General features: G+C 46.7%; 1 protein-coding gene across 1 annotated transcript in view; it reads left to right on the top strand.

Annotated features, from left to right (window-relative positions):
- EIF2AK1 (eukaryotic translation initiation factor 2 alpha kinase 1) overlaps positions 1–14,231 on the top strand; it is a 16,510-nt gene extending 2,279 nt beyond the window's left edge. The window contains exons 2-15 of the mRNA XM_077274925.1: positions 578–733; positions 1,724–1,860; positions 1,945–1,982; positions 2,061–2,160; positions 2,294–2,374; positions 3,275–3,378; positions 3,752–3,805; positions 4,703–5,048; positions 7,564–7,672; positions 7,997–8,103; positions 8,188–8,305; positions 8,720–8,799; positions 12,865–13,098; positions 14,012–14,231. Coding sequence (XP_077131040.1) covers positions 578–733; positions 1,724–1,860; positions 1,945–1,982; positions 2,061–2,160; positions 2,294–2,374; positions 3,275–3,378; positions 3,752–3,805; positions 4,703–5,048; positions 7,564–7,672; positions 7,997–8,103; positions 8,188–8,305; positions 8,720–8,799; positions 12,865–13,098; positions 14,012–14,131 — 1,784 coding nt within the window. The 3' untranslated portion in view covers positions 14,132–14,231. The remainder of the gene's footprint in view (positions 1–577; positions 734–1,723; positions 1,861–1,944; positions 1,983–2,060; positions 2,161–2,293; positions 2,375–3,274; positions 3,379–3,751; positions 3,806–4,702; positions 5,049–7,563; positions 7,673–7,996; positions 8,104–8,187; positions 8,306–8,719; positions 8,800–12,864; positions 13,099–14,011) is intronic.

Here is a 14,231-nt window from a genome sequence, read left to right as displayed (position 1 = left end):
AATCACGTGAAGGCTCCACTATAACATCCATTATCGGAGCCAGTACCCAGCATGGAGGGTATGGAGGTGGATTGGTCTGAGCTGTAATACACGACGCAGCCTGTGTATAAGAGTGGCGCTGCTAATTTACACAGCATTGAATGGAAGAACACTAGATTTAAAAATAAATAAGTAAAAAATCCTTTACTCACCCTCCCCGGGTCCAGTGCTAAGTTTCCACTGTTGCTTCCGGGGTCTTATAGTTGCTGATGTCTCATCAATGATGAATCATGGCTCTGCCCGAAATGAGGAGCCGATGGGGTCATCTGTCATCGTGACCTCAGCGCTGCATAAGACACTGGGGGGAGACATAGCATCGGACCTGTGGAGGGTGAGTAAGGCATGGCTTAATTTATTTATTTTTTTTACAAACTGCAGGCAGGAGAGAGGGGTTTTGCGAAATTGGAAAACCCCTTTAACGCTGCGGCCGCCTGGTAAATTACTAAAGAAAGGCAGATTGGTTTCTTGTGATGTGTGAGTGATGGGAGGTCGGATTGCCGGCTCCTCCGCCGCGCTCATTTACTGTTGTGTTCTGCAGAATCGGATTCACCGTCCGACCTCCAAATGGTCAAAGGCCGATGGCGACTCCCGAGCGTGAGCACCGTCCCCAACCAGCTGCTGCTCGTGTCCTTGGTGGAACATCTGTGCTTCGTCCACGAGCAGAACCCGCACCGCTCCAAGCACCTGTTCAGATGTAAGTGAGGGGCCGTCCCGGGGTTAGGGGGTCCGCTCGCTCCATCGCCGACATTGTTGTCAGCAGCCGATGGGCCCAGGTCATCTGCAAGGTCGATGTACAAAAACGTCCTCTGTCTGGGAAAGAAATAGTCCGGCGGCCGAGTGATCAGAGGGGGAAGTCCGTCCTTGTAGTGAGAGCCCCTGTGCTGGGGAAGAGGACAAAACATCCCAGATTTTACTACCACACCCTCCGCCATGTCTGCAGCTATTACATCTCATTGCATCAGGGCCACGTGCGGGTCCTGGCACAGTACCCGGAACCTGATGCACAAGCCCAGACTATTAAATGCTTTTTTATGTTAAAACTTAGAAAATAAATTGGGTAAAGAGGACTGCTCAGCTCCCCTGATATGTCGTCTCAGGGAGTACTGTCCCAATTAAAATGTTTTTGAAGAACAAATTATATTGTTTCCCCTCTGTTATTCCTCCTGGAAATCTATTGGGAAACAATATCTATCTATCTATCTATCTATCTATCTATCTATCTATCTATCTATCTATCTATCTATCTATCTATCTATCTATCTATCTATCTATCTATCTATCTATCTATCTATCTATCTATCTATCTATCTATCTATTTTATTTAAAAGTGGGGGACATGTAAAAATCCCCAAAAAAGTATTAAAGCTCACGTTAATTTGTATCAGTTCTTACAATAGGTAAACACACAAAGTATATAGTGCATAAAAAGTGTAAATAATAAATATTGACAGTATCCTATATAATAACTACACACTGCATATAATAAAACAGCCTTGATAGTAAAGTTGGTAATGCAAGGCCCACTGACAAAGCAGGGCGAAACGCGCGCTGGGATGCTTGATCCAGACAGCAGCCTGGTATGTTATTCTTTTTTCCTTCTGATGTGTTACCATTTATGCTGCCTATATGGATAGTAGTACATGTTGTTGATACGACCCCTTTTAGTGCTTTGTTCTCCCCTCAGTGCTCTGTCAGACGTTCACCAGGATGGGCCTCCTGACTCCATTTGCCTTCAGTGACGAGTTTAGCACGGTGAGGCTGCAGCACAGCACGGCCATCACAGAGCTCCTGAAGGCTGCGAAACGCCACATGTACAGCGAGGTATGGGAATGCTGGGACTTGTGCTGCACGTATCGAATTCTGATTATTGGTTGTTTAATTCTTGTCTTATTGTCATTGATTCAGGAGATAAGCAATGGTGACCTAAACGTCCATCTGAGCAGGTTAGCGCTGGGAATAAAGTGTGACGATATGTTCATACATAGGGCTACATATTTAATAAAGCATCATTTCCTCCGCAGAGCTAAGGACGTGCTCGCCGAGGCCCAGACCTCCCGATACCTCAATGAATTTGAAGAAGTTGCTCAGCTTGGGAAAGGAGGCTACGGGAAAGTGTACAAGGTCTTCTCCATAACCTGATCCGTGGGGTCTCCTCAGTAATCGGGGGTCTCCTGTGTGATTTTTAGCATTAGCAGCATGCAGAGCTGGCGTTGGGCAGTAATATCGCTCTGTGGATTGTTTTTTTTTCCTTTAGGTCCGAAACAAGTTAGATGGTCAGTTTTACGCCATTAAAAAAATCCTCATCAAGAAAGTGTCCCGGAGAGACTGCAAGAAGGTAAGATTGGTCAGGTGTCCTCTGTCGGAGCTGGCCGTCTGTGCTGCTGCTGGGATGGAGCGGGGCTGTTGGGGCATAATACATTACGGCGAGGATTCTGTCCATGGACCTACACCACTATACTACTTCAGGACGTTCCTGGTGCTTTTAAAGGGAATCTTTCTGCAGTTTTGTCTTACGTAAGCTGAGAGCAGCATGATGAAGAGGCTGAGACACTGATTTCAGCGATGTATCACTTACTAGGCTGTGATTTTCTGTTTCAAAACAATCAGTGTTTTATCAGCAGGAGATTATCACCAGAGGACTAGGTGTCCTGTGCCTCTTAGTCCAACCACGCCCCCTCCACCGATTTCGGCCAATCAGTGATGTGGGCGGGGTTATACGCAGCTCAGCATTTATAGATCCGCAGCAGAGAAAACTTGATTCCATCACGACTGCTGCACCCAGTAAACTAAGTGACACGTCACTGGAATCAGGGTCTCTCTCCCTACATCATGCTGCTGTCGGATTACATAGAAAACTTGCTGACAGATTCCCTTTAAGCTAGTGCTAGTGCGATTAGCTCTGGTGTTGAGTTCCTATGAAGAGGGATCATGATGGATTTTGTATAGGGGCTAAATATTACCTTGTAATGGTGGTTGAAGAAGAAAGAGCATGTCGGACTGTTCTTTGTAAAGGAAAAATAAAACTTGTCCTGTCCTTGAAGGAATTTCTAATAGCTAACCCAGTCCCCCTATGACCATACATTGGCTGTGGCAGAGAAGGGGGCTGGCTTGGCTATTGGTAGGACATGTTGATAGCATAGCATGTTCGCTCAGTAGGAAACCTTGACTTCAGTGCTTTAGTTCTGTGCTTTTTTTCGCTTCCATAGTCATTGTACCGTGATCCTCTCATTGCCAGGTGCTCCGAGAAGTAAAGGTGCTGGCCGGATTACATCACCGGAATATTGTCGGTTACAATACAGCTTGGATGGAACATGTGCAGCCTCCAAATTCAACATGTAGGTGACATTGTGTTTGCACATTTTTCTTAAAAAGGTTAACGGTGTTTTCTGGGATTTTAATATTGGATGAGTTCTCCTTAGGGGATGGTTGGGGGTCAGACTCCCGCACCCCCACTGTTTGTAGATGCTGTGCTGCTCCTAGTGGCGGCACCTGATATTTTAGCTTTTACAATTGTCCAATAATTAATTGTCCGAAAACCCAAATTGGATGATGAGGCAATTAAAGGGGTCACATCTGGAGGCTCGATAGCTATCCATAGCCAGAGAAGAGATCTGCCCCATCACCGCCACTCGCCTTCCGATGCAGAAGACATAAATGTCTCTTACATTTTGCCTTACCGTAAACCTTCCTTTTGTTCTGTGATTTCAGGTAGGCCGATTCCCTCATTACAGGCTATTAAAGGTTCCCCCGACCCCAATTCAGAGGAGTAAGTATGGCTCCCTCCTGTTATATTAATACCCCCCGTGTCTAGTCTTATATAAGCAGTCATTCTGATGCCTCCTCTTGTGCCCATAACTTCTGACTCTCGAAGTCCGAAGTTACATCACAAGCAGGGCTGTGGAGTCGGAGTCATGGAAATTGAGGAGCTGGGGTCAGAGGTTTGGCTTACCGACTCCACAGCCGTGGCAGAGCTGTGGCTGCGGAGTCGGAGCCCATCTTGGTGGAGTCGGAGTCATGGAAATTTCGGAGTCGGAGGTTTGGCTTACCGACTCCACATCCCTGGTCACAAGAGCTCAATGCAAGTCTAGAAGAGCCAGAACGAGGCCATCATAGTCTTGTATTGACCTCCGACGCCCTCCATGAAACACTGGAGTAACTGGCAGGTCACTTTTCGCCGGGGAGCGACTCTGGAAAAGGATGAAGGCGAGTATGAGATGGGGCAGGGGAATTAAGTTTAAAGCACCACTCCAGCAGTGCAATACAAAATGAACCCTCTGGAGTGGTGCTCTGATAGTCTGCTAGGATCTGGTTTTGGTTGCGGTCGCCCTTCCATGTCATCGTTGTGCCCGCTCCGCCTTAGGCGCAGATTGAGTAATTCCTGCTCCATATTCTGGTCAGCTCACAAGTTTGTTGGATGTGGCCAGACCATGTGCACAATCTGGTAAATCCATGCCACCAGAGCCCCTCTTCTCTTGATTGCCGTGATGACGTCCCGTAGATCATGGTCGCCCATAATGGTGTCCCGCACAGCGCAGGACTGACGTAGAACTGACCGATCATAAAGAGGCGCCGGCTTCACATGAATGCAGTTGTTGATTTTCTTGATCCCCCTCTGCCGGTGGCGGATTGTAGGACACTAAACCAATGATGTTCATCATTCCAGGCGTCCTAGGAGAGTCCAGAGCGTGGAGAGCAGCGGCGGCTCCATTGTGTTTGCTGAATCGACAGATGGAAACCAGTCGGTGAACATGTCCTCTGTGGACAAAGACAAGTATTACTCTAACGGGAAGATCCGGGACGTCGCCATGTCCGACAACCGACCACGTGGAAATAAAAACTCCAATGTCTGGTCCGGCTCTAGTATCGGCTCTAAACACGACGCCTCACCGGAGCTGTGCCCCCGAGACCGGTGTCCCTTCAACTCTGAGGATGACTTGGACGATGGGAGTGATTCATCGTGTGATGACGAATGTCCGCAGAAGGAGCTCTGCCTGCACCGACACTTTGAGGTACGGTTACACCCTGTCCTCAGTACTAACGGGCAATGATGGGTTGGTCACTGGGGCTTCATTCTACATGTACCGGAGCTACATCCAGAAGCTCATGGCCGCCTGGTCCTTCCCGGCACCTAGAAAGGTTAGACAATAAAGCATCAGAGTTGGTGTTATAGGGGGCTCCAGACTACGAGGCCAGGCTGGTGTTATAGGGGGCTCCAGGCTACGAGGCCAGGCTGGTGTTATAGGGGGCTACAGACTATGAGGCCAGACTGGTGTTATAGGGGTCTCCAGACTACGAGGCCAGACTGATGTTATAGGGGTCTCCAGACTACGAGGCCAGGCTGGTGTTATAGGGGGCTCCAGGCTACGAGGCCAGGCTGGTGTTATAGGGGGCTACAGACTATGAGGCCAGACTGGTGTTATAGGGGTCTCCAGACTACGAGGCCAGACTGATGTTATAGGGGTCTCCAGACTACGAGGCCAGACTGATGTTATAGGGGTCTCCAGACTACGAGGCCAGACTGATGTTATAGGGGTCTCCAGACTACGAGGCCAGACTGATGTTATAGGGGTCTCCAGACTACGAGGCCTGACTGGTGTTATAGGGGGCTCCGGACTGCGAGGCCAGGCTGGTGTGATAGGGGGCTCCAGACTACGAGGCCAGACTGGTGTGATAGGGGGCTCCGGACTACGAGGCCAGACTGGTGTGATAGGGGGCTCCAGACTACGAGGCCAGACTGGTGTTATAGGGGGCTCCAGACTACAAGGCCTGACTGGTGTAATAGGGGGCTCCAGACTACGAGGCCAGGCTGGTGTTATAGGGGGCTCCAGACTATGAGGCCAGACTGGTGTTATAGGGGGCTCCAGACTACGAGGCCAGGCTGGTGTTATAGGGGGCTCCAGACTATGAGGCCAGACTGGTGTTATAGGGGGCTCCAGACTACGAGGCCAGGCTGGTGTTATAGGGGGCTCCAGACTACGAGGCCAGGCTGGTGTTATAGGGGGCTCCAGACTACGAGGCCAGGCTGGTGTTATAGGGGGCTCCAGACTACGAGGCCAGGCTGGTGTTATAGGGGGCTACAGACTACGAGGCCAGGCTGGTGTTATAGGGGGCTCCAGACTATGAGGCCAGACTGGTGTTATAGGGGGCTCCAGACTACGAGGCCAGGCTGGTGTTATAGGGGGCTCCAGACTATGAGGCCAGACTGGTGTTATAGGGGGCTCCAGACTACGAGGCCAGGCTGGTGTTATAGGGGGCTACAGACTACGAGGCCAGACTGGTGTTATAGGGGGCTCCAGACTACGAGGCCAGACTGGTATTATAGGGGGCTTCAGACTTCGATCAAAGGGGGCTAAAGATTATACTGCTGTGTGCTGCTACTATGACAGATTGAAGCCTAAAGAGATGAACTGGAGTATAAGTTGGCGTGCATGCAGCGTGTAAGCGCATGTTCACACAGGACACTAAACAGACAAAAGCCAAGATAAAAACATATCCCTGCAGTAAATACCAATAGTGCTGGAAAATATAGTGTGCTTAGTTAACATAATTTTGATTAAAAAAAATATATAAAAGCCATCCCACCACGTCATGGTGACCCTATTTGGGACGGTCCTAACCTCTAATATTAAAAACTTACCATTTGTCAAGTGACGTAATGTGGAGGCCACTTTATTTGCACAGAGTATTGCGGTTTCACATTCCGTCACTTGACAGATGGTAAGGTTTAAATACTAGAGGTTAAGGACCGTCCCGAATAGGGTCACCTTGATGTGGTGGGATGGCTGTTACATCTTTTTAATCAAAATTCTGCTAAGTACCCTATGTTATTTTCATGCACTATTGTCATTCATTTACTGCAGGGTATTTAATATGACAGACTGAATGTGGTTGCTCGGCCATCTAATACGGTTCTTTGCATGGAACTGTTTAAGACCTTTAATAAATCTTTTGGGCACCATCCTTATTGTAAAACCTAAATATCTTAAGGACCATGTATTCTTTGTAATAAAAACTTGTAAAAAGTGAATAATTTAGAGCAGATTAGTACATGGGACGTCTGAAACCTTCCTAAGGCAGGAGTACCTCTAGATCCTCCTTGTCGTTAATGCATGCCTCCTGTGCAGGAGTACCCCTAGATCCCCCCTTGTCCTTTGTGCATGCCTCCTGTGCAGGAGTACCCCTAGATCCCCCTTGTCCTTTGTGCACGCTTCCTGTGCAGGAGTACCCCTAGATCCCCTTGTCCTTCTTGCATGCCTCCTATGCTGGAGTACCCCTAGATCCCCCTTGTCCTTTGTGTATGCCTCCTATGCTGGAGTACCCCTAGATCCCCCTTGTCCTTCGTGCATGCCTCCTGTGCAGGAGTACCCCCTAGATCCCCCTTGTCCTTCGTGCATGCCTCCTGTGCAGGAGTTCCCCTAGATCCCCTTGTCCTTCCTGCATGCCTCCTGTGCAGGAGTTCCCCTAGATCCCCTTGTCCTTCCTGCATGCCTCCTGTGATCAGTCGCAGCTTTCTTGTTTCCGCAGATTCAGTACCACTTGATGTTGCACATACAGATGAATCTCTGTGAACGATCTTTGTGGGACTGGATTGAAGAGAGAAACGAGCACTACAGGAAAGGGGGAGACTCTGCCAGTAAGTTTTTACAGAAGTGTCGCATCCTTCTGCTCCACCATCAAACCTGAGACTACACCAGTGATTGGGATTGTCAGATTGTCGCTTCCTCTACACTATGGGGCAACATCTGAATTATCTAAATATTTTGCACTGATTTGTTTTAAGTCTGATATTTGTGTGTCTGAACGATGTGAGATTGCAGACTGATGTAAGGGATCGTGTACATTGCTGCAGAATATGCTGGCGCTATCCAAGTGACAAATACATTTTCAAGCATGTCTACTTCTTTGGTAACCTACTGATTTTTAGAGCAATGCGTTTTATTAACCTGTCTATCCTCAGGGTACTTTGACTATGTAGATGTCCAAAGTGCGTTGAGTATTTTCTGCCAGCTCTTGGAAGGCGTCCGATACGTCCACTCCATGGGAGTCCTCCACCGAGATCTGAAGGTGCGGTATACAACCGTCTTGTGCATTTACTGTATTCACCATAGAAGCCCCCAGTACATATGGACACTTTTTTTTTTTTTGCAGCCAAGAAATATTTTCTTGCAAGGTCCAGATCTTCATGTTCGTATCGGTGACTTTGGACTCGCATGCAGAGACATCATACAGCACTCAGAACCTTGGCCAAAGAAAGATGGGACCAACAGTAAGGGATCGGGTCGCACTACAGTATTAAAGGGGTTATCCAGATTTGTGAAACTGGTGCTCCAGGATAAGCCCTACAGTATTACAATGCTGGGAATCTGCACTTGGCAGCGTCTTACCAGCATTCAGGGTCTGTAGGAAATAAGTCTGGAGATGGTCATTGACTTCTATGGGGGAGTGTTCCAGGCTGTAGGGGGTAGAGGAGGTAAGCAATGTCCATGACAGATCCTGTGTAGTCATGAGTGAACGTGCTGGGATAAGGTGTTATCTGAGCATGCTCGGGTGCTAACCGAGAGCATGCTCAGATAACGCCTTACCCCAGCACGTTCGCTCATCACTAATCCTGTGTTACTGGTACGCAGGTGCTACCCTTCATTGTAATTATAATTTGTTCCCTGCTTTTCACTAAATGCAGATTCCACACACACGTCAGGAGTGGGTACCTGTATGTATGCGGCCCAGGAACAGTTAAAAGGATCACACTATGATTTTAAGGTACAGAGATTAATGACATTATTCATTATTTACAGCCCCACTTTCTTCTGTAACCACCTTGAAATAATCATGTGGTATTTAAGAGGACCTGCCCCCAGGTCAAAATCTGCCCATATATGTGATTATATATTATATAATATTTTTTTTTATCTACCACATGGTTCCCAAGATATGGAACTTTTTATTTAGTGCTACTTTTTCTGGTCTTAAGGGGGCGTGTCTCGCAGGATAATGCAGAGCAGCCTAAAGACACGCCCCTGAGGATCCTGTGAGACACACCCCCTTGTAAAATAAAGCATATTACTTGGGAGCAATGGGAATAAGCCACTTTTGACCTTGTGGCAGGTTCTCTTTAAAGGCTTTTTACGTGGAAAAAAATGATTTTTAACATTGCAATGATAACTTTGAGTTAGTAACTTGCAGTAAGCTCCAGTCTTCATTCACATCCTTATCCCTGTATCGGCTCCTAGTTTCAGACCTTTAGTGTGAGTGTATTATTTCCACTGCTGGATGTAGTCCGCATGTGTCGGGGATGAGGCTGCCTTCGCTAGCTCTCCTGGATGAGCTTGGCTTCATTTCTATATATACAATTCTCCTTCCTCAGCCCATGGATCTTCCCACCCTTACCTTGACTCAATCTCCCCTCTTTCTGTTTTTCTCTTACCCCTTATACTATGCAAGTCCTCTGGGGCCTTTCCTTTCTCTCTACCAAAATCTCTATTGTGTTAGTTGATGATTTGCTGATCACTGAGAGACCGCAGTTCCCTAGACAATGAATGGAACAGTTGTACGCATGTGGAACCATTGCTCCCTTCAAAGGGGGTCTTCACCCCTTTAACAGCAAAATGATAGGACATTTTGTCTAAAATACCATTTTGATTTTTTGCTGAATTTTGCCTTTAGGAAATAAATACAAAATATAAATCTGTGCAAAATTGTCCATAGTGATTAACCCCTTTCTGACCTCGGACGGGATAGTACGTCCGAGGTCAGATCCCCCTCTAATGTAGGCTCCGGCGCTGAGCCCGCATCAAAGCTGGGACATGTCAGCTGTTTTGAACAGCTGACATGTGCCCGCAATAGCGGCGGGTGAAATCGCGATTCACCCGCCGCTATTAACTAGTTAAATTCCGGCCGGAAATGAGCGCATCGCCGACCCCCGTCACATGATCGGGGGTCAGCGATGCTTCTGCATAGTAACCATAGAGGTCCTTGAGACGTCTATGGTTACTGATCCCCAGCCACCCTGTGGTCGGCGCTCACACCACACCTGATTTTCTGCTACATAGCAGCGAACAGCTGATCGCTGCTATGTAGCAGAGCCGATCGTGCTGTGCCTGCTTCTAGCCTCCCATGGAGGCTATTGAAGCATGGCAAAAGTAAAAAAAAAAAAAAAAAAAGTGAAAAAAAATAAAAATATAAAAGTTTAAATCACCCCCCTTTCGCCCCATTCAAAATAAATCAATAAAAAAAATCAAACCTACACATATTTGGTATCGTCGCATTCAGAATCACCCGATCTATCAATAAAAGCATTAACCTGATCGCTAAACGGTGTAGAGAGAAAAAAAATTCAAAACGTTCAAAATGTTTTTTTGGTCGCCGCGACATTGCATTAAAATTCAATAACGGGCGATCAAAAGAAAGTATCTGCACCAAAATGCTATCATTAAAAACGCCAGCTCGGCACGCAAAAAATAAGCCCTCAACCGACCCCAGATCACGAAAAATGGAGACGCTACGAGTATCGGAAAATGGCACAATTTTTTTTTTTTTTTTAGCGAAGTTTGGAATTTTTTTTCACCACTTAGATAAAAAATAACCTAGTCATGTTAGGTGTCTATGAACTCGTAATGACCTGGAGAATCATAATAGCAGGTCAGTTTTAGCATTTATTGAACCTAGCAAAAAAGCCAAACAAAAAACAAGTGCGGGACTGCACTTTTTTTGCAATTTCACAGCACTTGGAATTTTTTTTCCCGTTTTCTTGTACACGACATGGTAAAACCAATGATGTCGTTCAAAAGTACAACTCGTCCCGCAAAAAATAAGCCCTCACATGGCCGAATTGACGGAAAAATAAAAAAGTTATGGCTCTGGGAAGGAGGGGAGCGAAAAACGAACACGGAAAAATGGAAAGTCCCAAGGTCATGAAGGGGTTAAGGAAGGCATGTCTTGGATTTTCCGACCTACAGTATACCTCATGAGTTGCTGACGTCATGTGTTATATTTTCATGTAACCGGATATATAATTGTTAATGTATATTGATTCACATATATTGTGTTTCCTGCTTTGTTCCATTTTGTGATCGGGCTGTTTGGTAATAAATCAATTCTTACTGGAAACTGTCAAGTTGCAGAATAGTTACTGCTGACATTAAAGCTACTGCTGACATTCATTTCTGTGGGAGATCTTTCCTGGACGCTGCACGTTTGGTACTAGTATGTTGGTTTATTGCATGGTGCGTTTCTATGTTATTGAGACAAAATTGCACTGGTGACTGCCTGGATGACAGGAAATATTGATTACGGGAGTCGCAGGAGGACGGGAGTTGGGGTCTCTGAGCGCTGTGCCCTCAGGAGATCTTGTGAGCTCTGTAGCCTTCACACTTCCATCAGACAAGATCTCCTGGGGACATAGCGGTCCATCACCAAACACAATGCTCGCAGTAGAGGAGTGACGTGCCGGTCCAGGAGGTAAGTATGCTTTTTTCTTATGTTATCAAAGGGGTTGTCCATTACCTGGAAAATACTTTTTTTTTTTTTAATATATATATGATAGAGTCCCCATTGTAAAATAAAATGAGGATTTCTGGGTACTCGCCGTAAAATCTTTCTTGGAGCCTTCATTTTGGGGGGACACGGGTAACTATGGATTCTGGTTTGGACCAAACGATTTGTTCCGGCAATCTCAGCGCTGCATGTTCCAGGCGTGGACAATTGGGTCACTGACTTCCTAAGTCATCAGGACCGCTCCTCGGGTGAGTGATCCCTTAACACCTCCATGCCCATCCAGATCTGTCAGAGGTGGGGCACACCCGACGTCGATCTCATGGTGTCACGGATGAACCACAAAGTTCCATATTTGGCGTCCAGGTCTTGCGACCCCCCTTGCAGTCGGATCCAACGCCCTGGTCTCGGTTCCACCTTCTGTATCTGTTTCCACCACTTCCCATGATCCCTCAGACTCCTCAAGAACATCAAGGCGGAAGGGGTACCAGTCATCCTCGTGGCTCCAGACAGGCCCAGAAGAACCTGGTAGACAGAGCTAGTCATCCTGCTCGCAGACGACCCCTGGAAACTCTTGAATTGCCATCATCTAGTCTCTCCTCTTCCACCAGAATTCTTGGTCTCTCAATTTAATGGCATCGCTGTTGAAGTCAGTCTTTGACAGAGGCAAGATTCTTGTCCCAAGTCATCCAGATCATGATCAAGGCGAGGAAACACTCGTCCACTCCTGGAATGTGCATCGGTGAGATTGTCGGCACACGTCATTCACCCCAAGCCAGAATCCACGGTTACCTGTGTTTCCCAATGAAGCGATAGAGGAAATAAGTTACTTGTCTCCTGCTTCGGTGCCATGCCAGCAACGTTGGGTCTGCTGGGGTGCGTATGGCATCGGTTGCACGGCTAACTCGGCATAACAATCAGCAGACCCTATTGGGCTGCAGCACTCTTTTCTTGGACGCAGCCCGACAGTGGTTCCTTCCTTCCAGCAGCCCAATGGTGGTGGCTGAATGGCTGCTGGCCAAAAATTGCCTAGCAAACCATCACCGATGCTGCCATTGCTGGAATTATGCCCTTGTGAAATGTCAGTAACTGTTATTTGTATGTTACAAAGGGACTACTTCATGCAAAAAGGGATTGTCCAGGTAGTGGACAACCCCCGTTATGCACATTAGGGGCGCTCGAAAGAGGTTTCCAGCAGTGGATTACCCCTTTAATGTAAAGTCTGACAATAAACGGACCCTTTTTAAAATTTTGGATCCATACCAAGAACTAGAAAGCGAAAAAAAACTGCAGAGAAACCTTGTTAAAATAATGCCTTGTGCTTGTGTCTTGCAGTCTGACATGTACAGTGTTGGCGTCGTATTACTAGAACTCTTCCATCCATTCTGGACGGAGATGGAAAGGAACGACGTCTTGTCGTCTCTCAGCCGCGGGATCGTCCCTGAAGTGTTTGAGACGCGCTGGCCGGTGCAATGTAAATACGTTAGGTTACTGACCAGCGCCGACTGTTCACTACGTCCCTCAGCTGATGAAATGCTGAAAAGCGAGCTCTGCCAAGAGAGGGAAAGCGTAAGTATGATGGAGATCTTCTTTTCCCACCCTGTGGAAGGATTAGTGAGCCCAGCTGGTACTTGAGACCTTAGCTGCCATTTTCTCCATCTGGCACCTAAGAACTGCTTTTGGATTTTAGCGCTGCTTTTGGATTTTAGCGCTGCTTTTGGATTCTGGCTCCTATTGATGGGGTGCAGAGAGAGAGAGTACCTCGCAATGTTCTTATAATTTTCATAACAAATAGGTTCAGATCTCAAAACCTACTTATGCTACATGTGTATATAGGGTAGATCATTGCTGCATGTAAATATTGAACATTTTTTATACCGTATTAAAGTGGCAAAAAAAAAAGGGGGAAACGGCACAAAAAAGTAAAAAAAAAGTGCTCTTTAATGCCCAACGGCATTAATTATTTTACAACCTAAAAATCCACTACATGGATTAATACCAGGTGTCCCTACAGGGAAAATTGTAAAAATTTGTAACTAATTTAGCCAACGAATAAGCTATTCTGTACACTTGTAGCCTTGAGGGCCAGGTCTTCTGTATAGCCACCAGTGGCCATAAAGATCAAGGGAAAATCTTGTTTTAACAATCTTGTAATGTTTTAATAGGTAATTTATAGAGAACTGTTCGTCTGATCTATGCAGCCTGAACTACAGAGGCAGCATGAATCCGACATGGGCTGCGTCCCTGCAGTCGTGTATGTTGTGCTGTAAAACGCTGCATTGTTTCAAGGACATTTAGAAAAACCATCCAGGGAAGATGCATCTCGGCTGACCAGTCCACGGTCGGTCCCCAGCAGCTTCTTGCACACAGCGTGTTGGGGTGAAACGTACACAGCCGCAATAACGCAGCCAATGTCTTACTCATGCTGCCCATGATTTGCTTTAAAATCACATTGCTGACTCTTCATCAATTCCTTTGTCAGGTGATTCAGGATCTTCAGCAAAAAGTTCTTTCTTTAGAGGAGGAGAATGAGAGACTGAAGAAGAGCCTTGCGTTGTTACAAGGACAGATGTCGCGCAGCGATGGCGGCCTCCAGCTTTAACCACGTTCTTTTCTGTTCATTGAATTTTATTGTAAATTAAAGTTATTTATATACAAAGTTGTACAGTCGTTATTGGAGATGAGGGGACTCCTGCAAATCT

The sequence above is a fragment of the Ranitomeya variabilis genome, chromosome 7 (genome assembly GCF_051348905.1).
Source record: "Ranitomeya variabilis isolate aRanVar5 chromosome 7, aRanVar5.hap1, whole genome shotgun sequence".
Lineage (NCBI taxonomy): Eukaryota > Metazoa > Chordata > Amphibia > Anura > Dendrobatidae > Ranitomeya > Ranitomeya variabilis.
The sequence above is the reverse complement of the archived record's forward strand: the minus strand, read 5'-3'. Positions and strand labels throughout refer to the sequence as shown.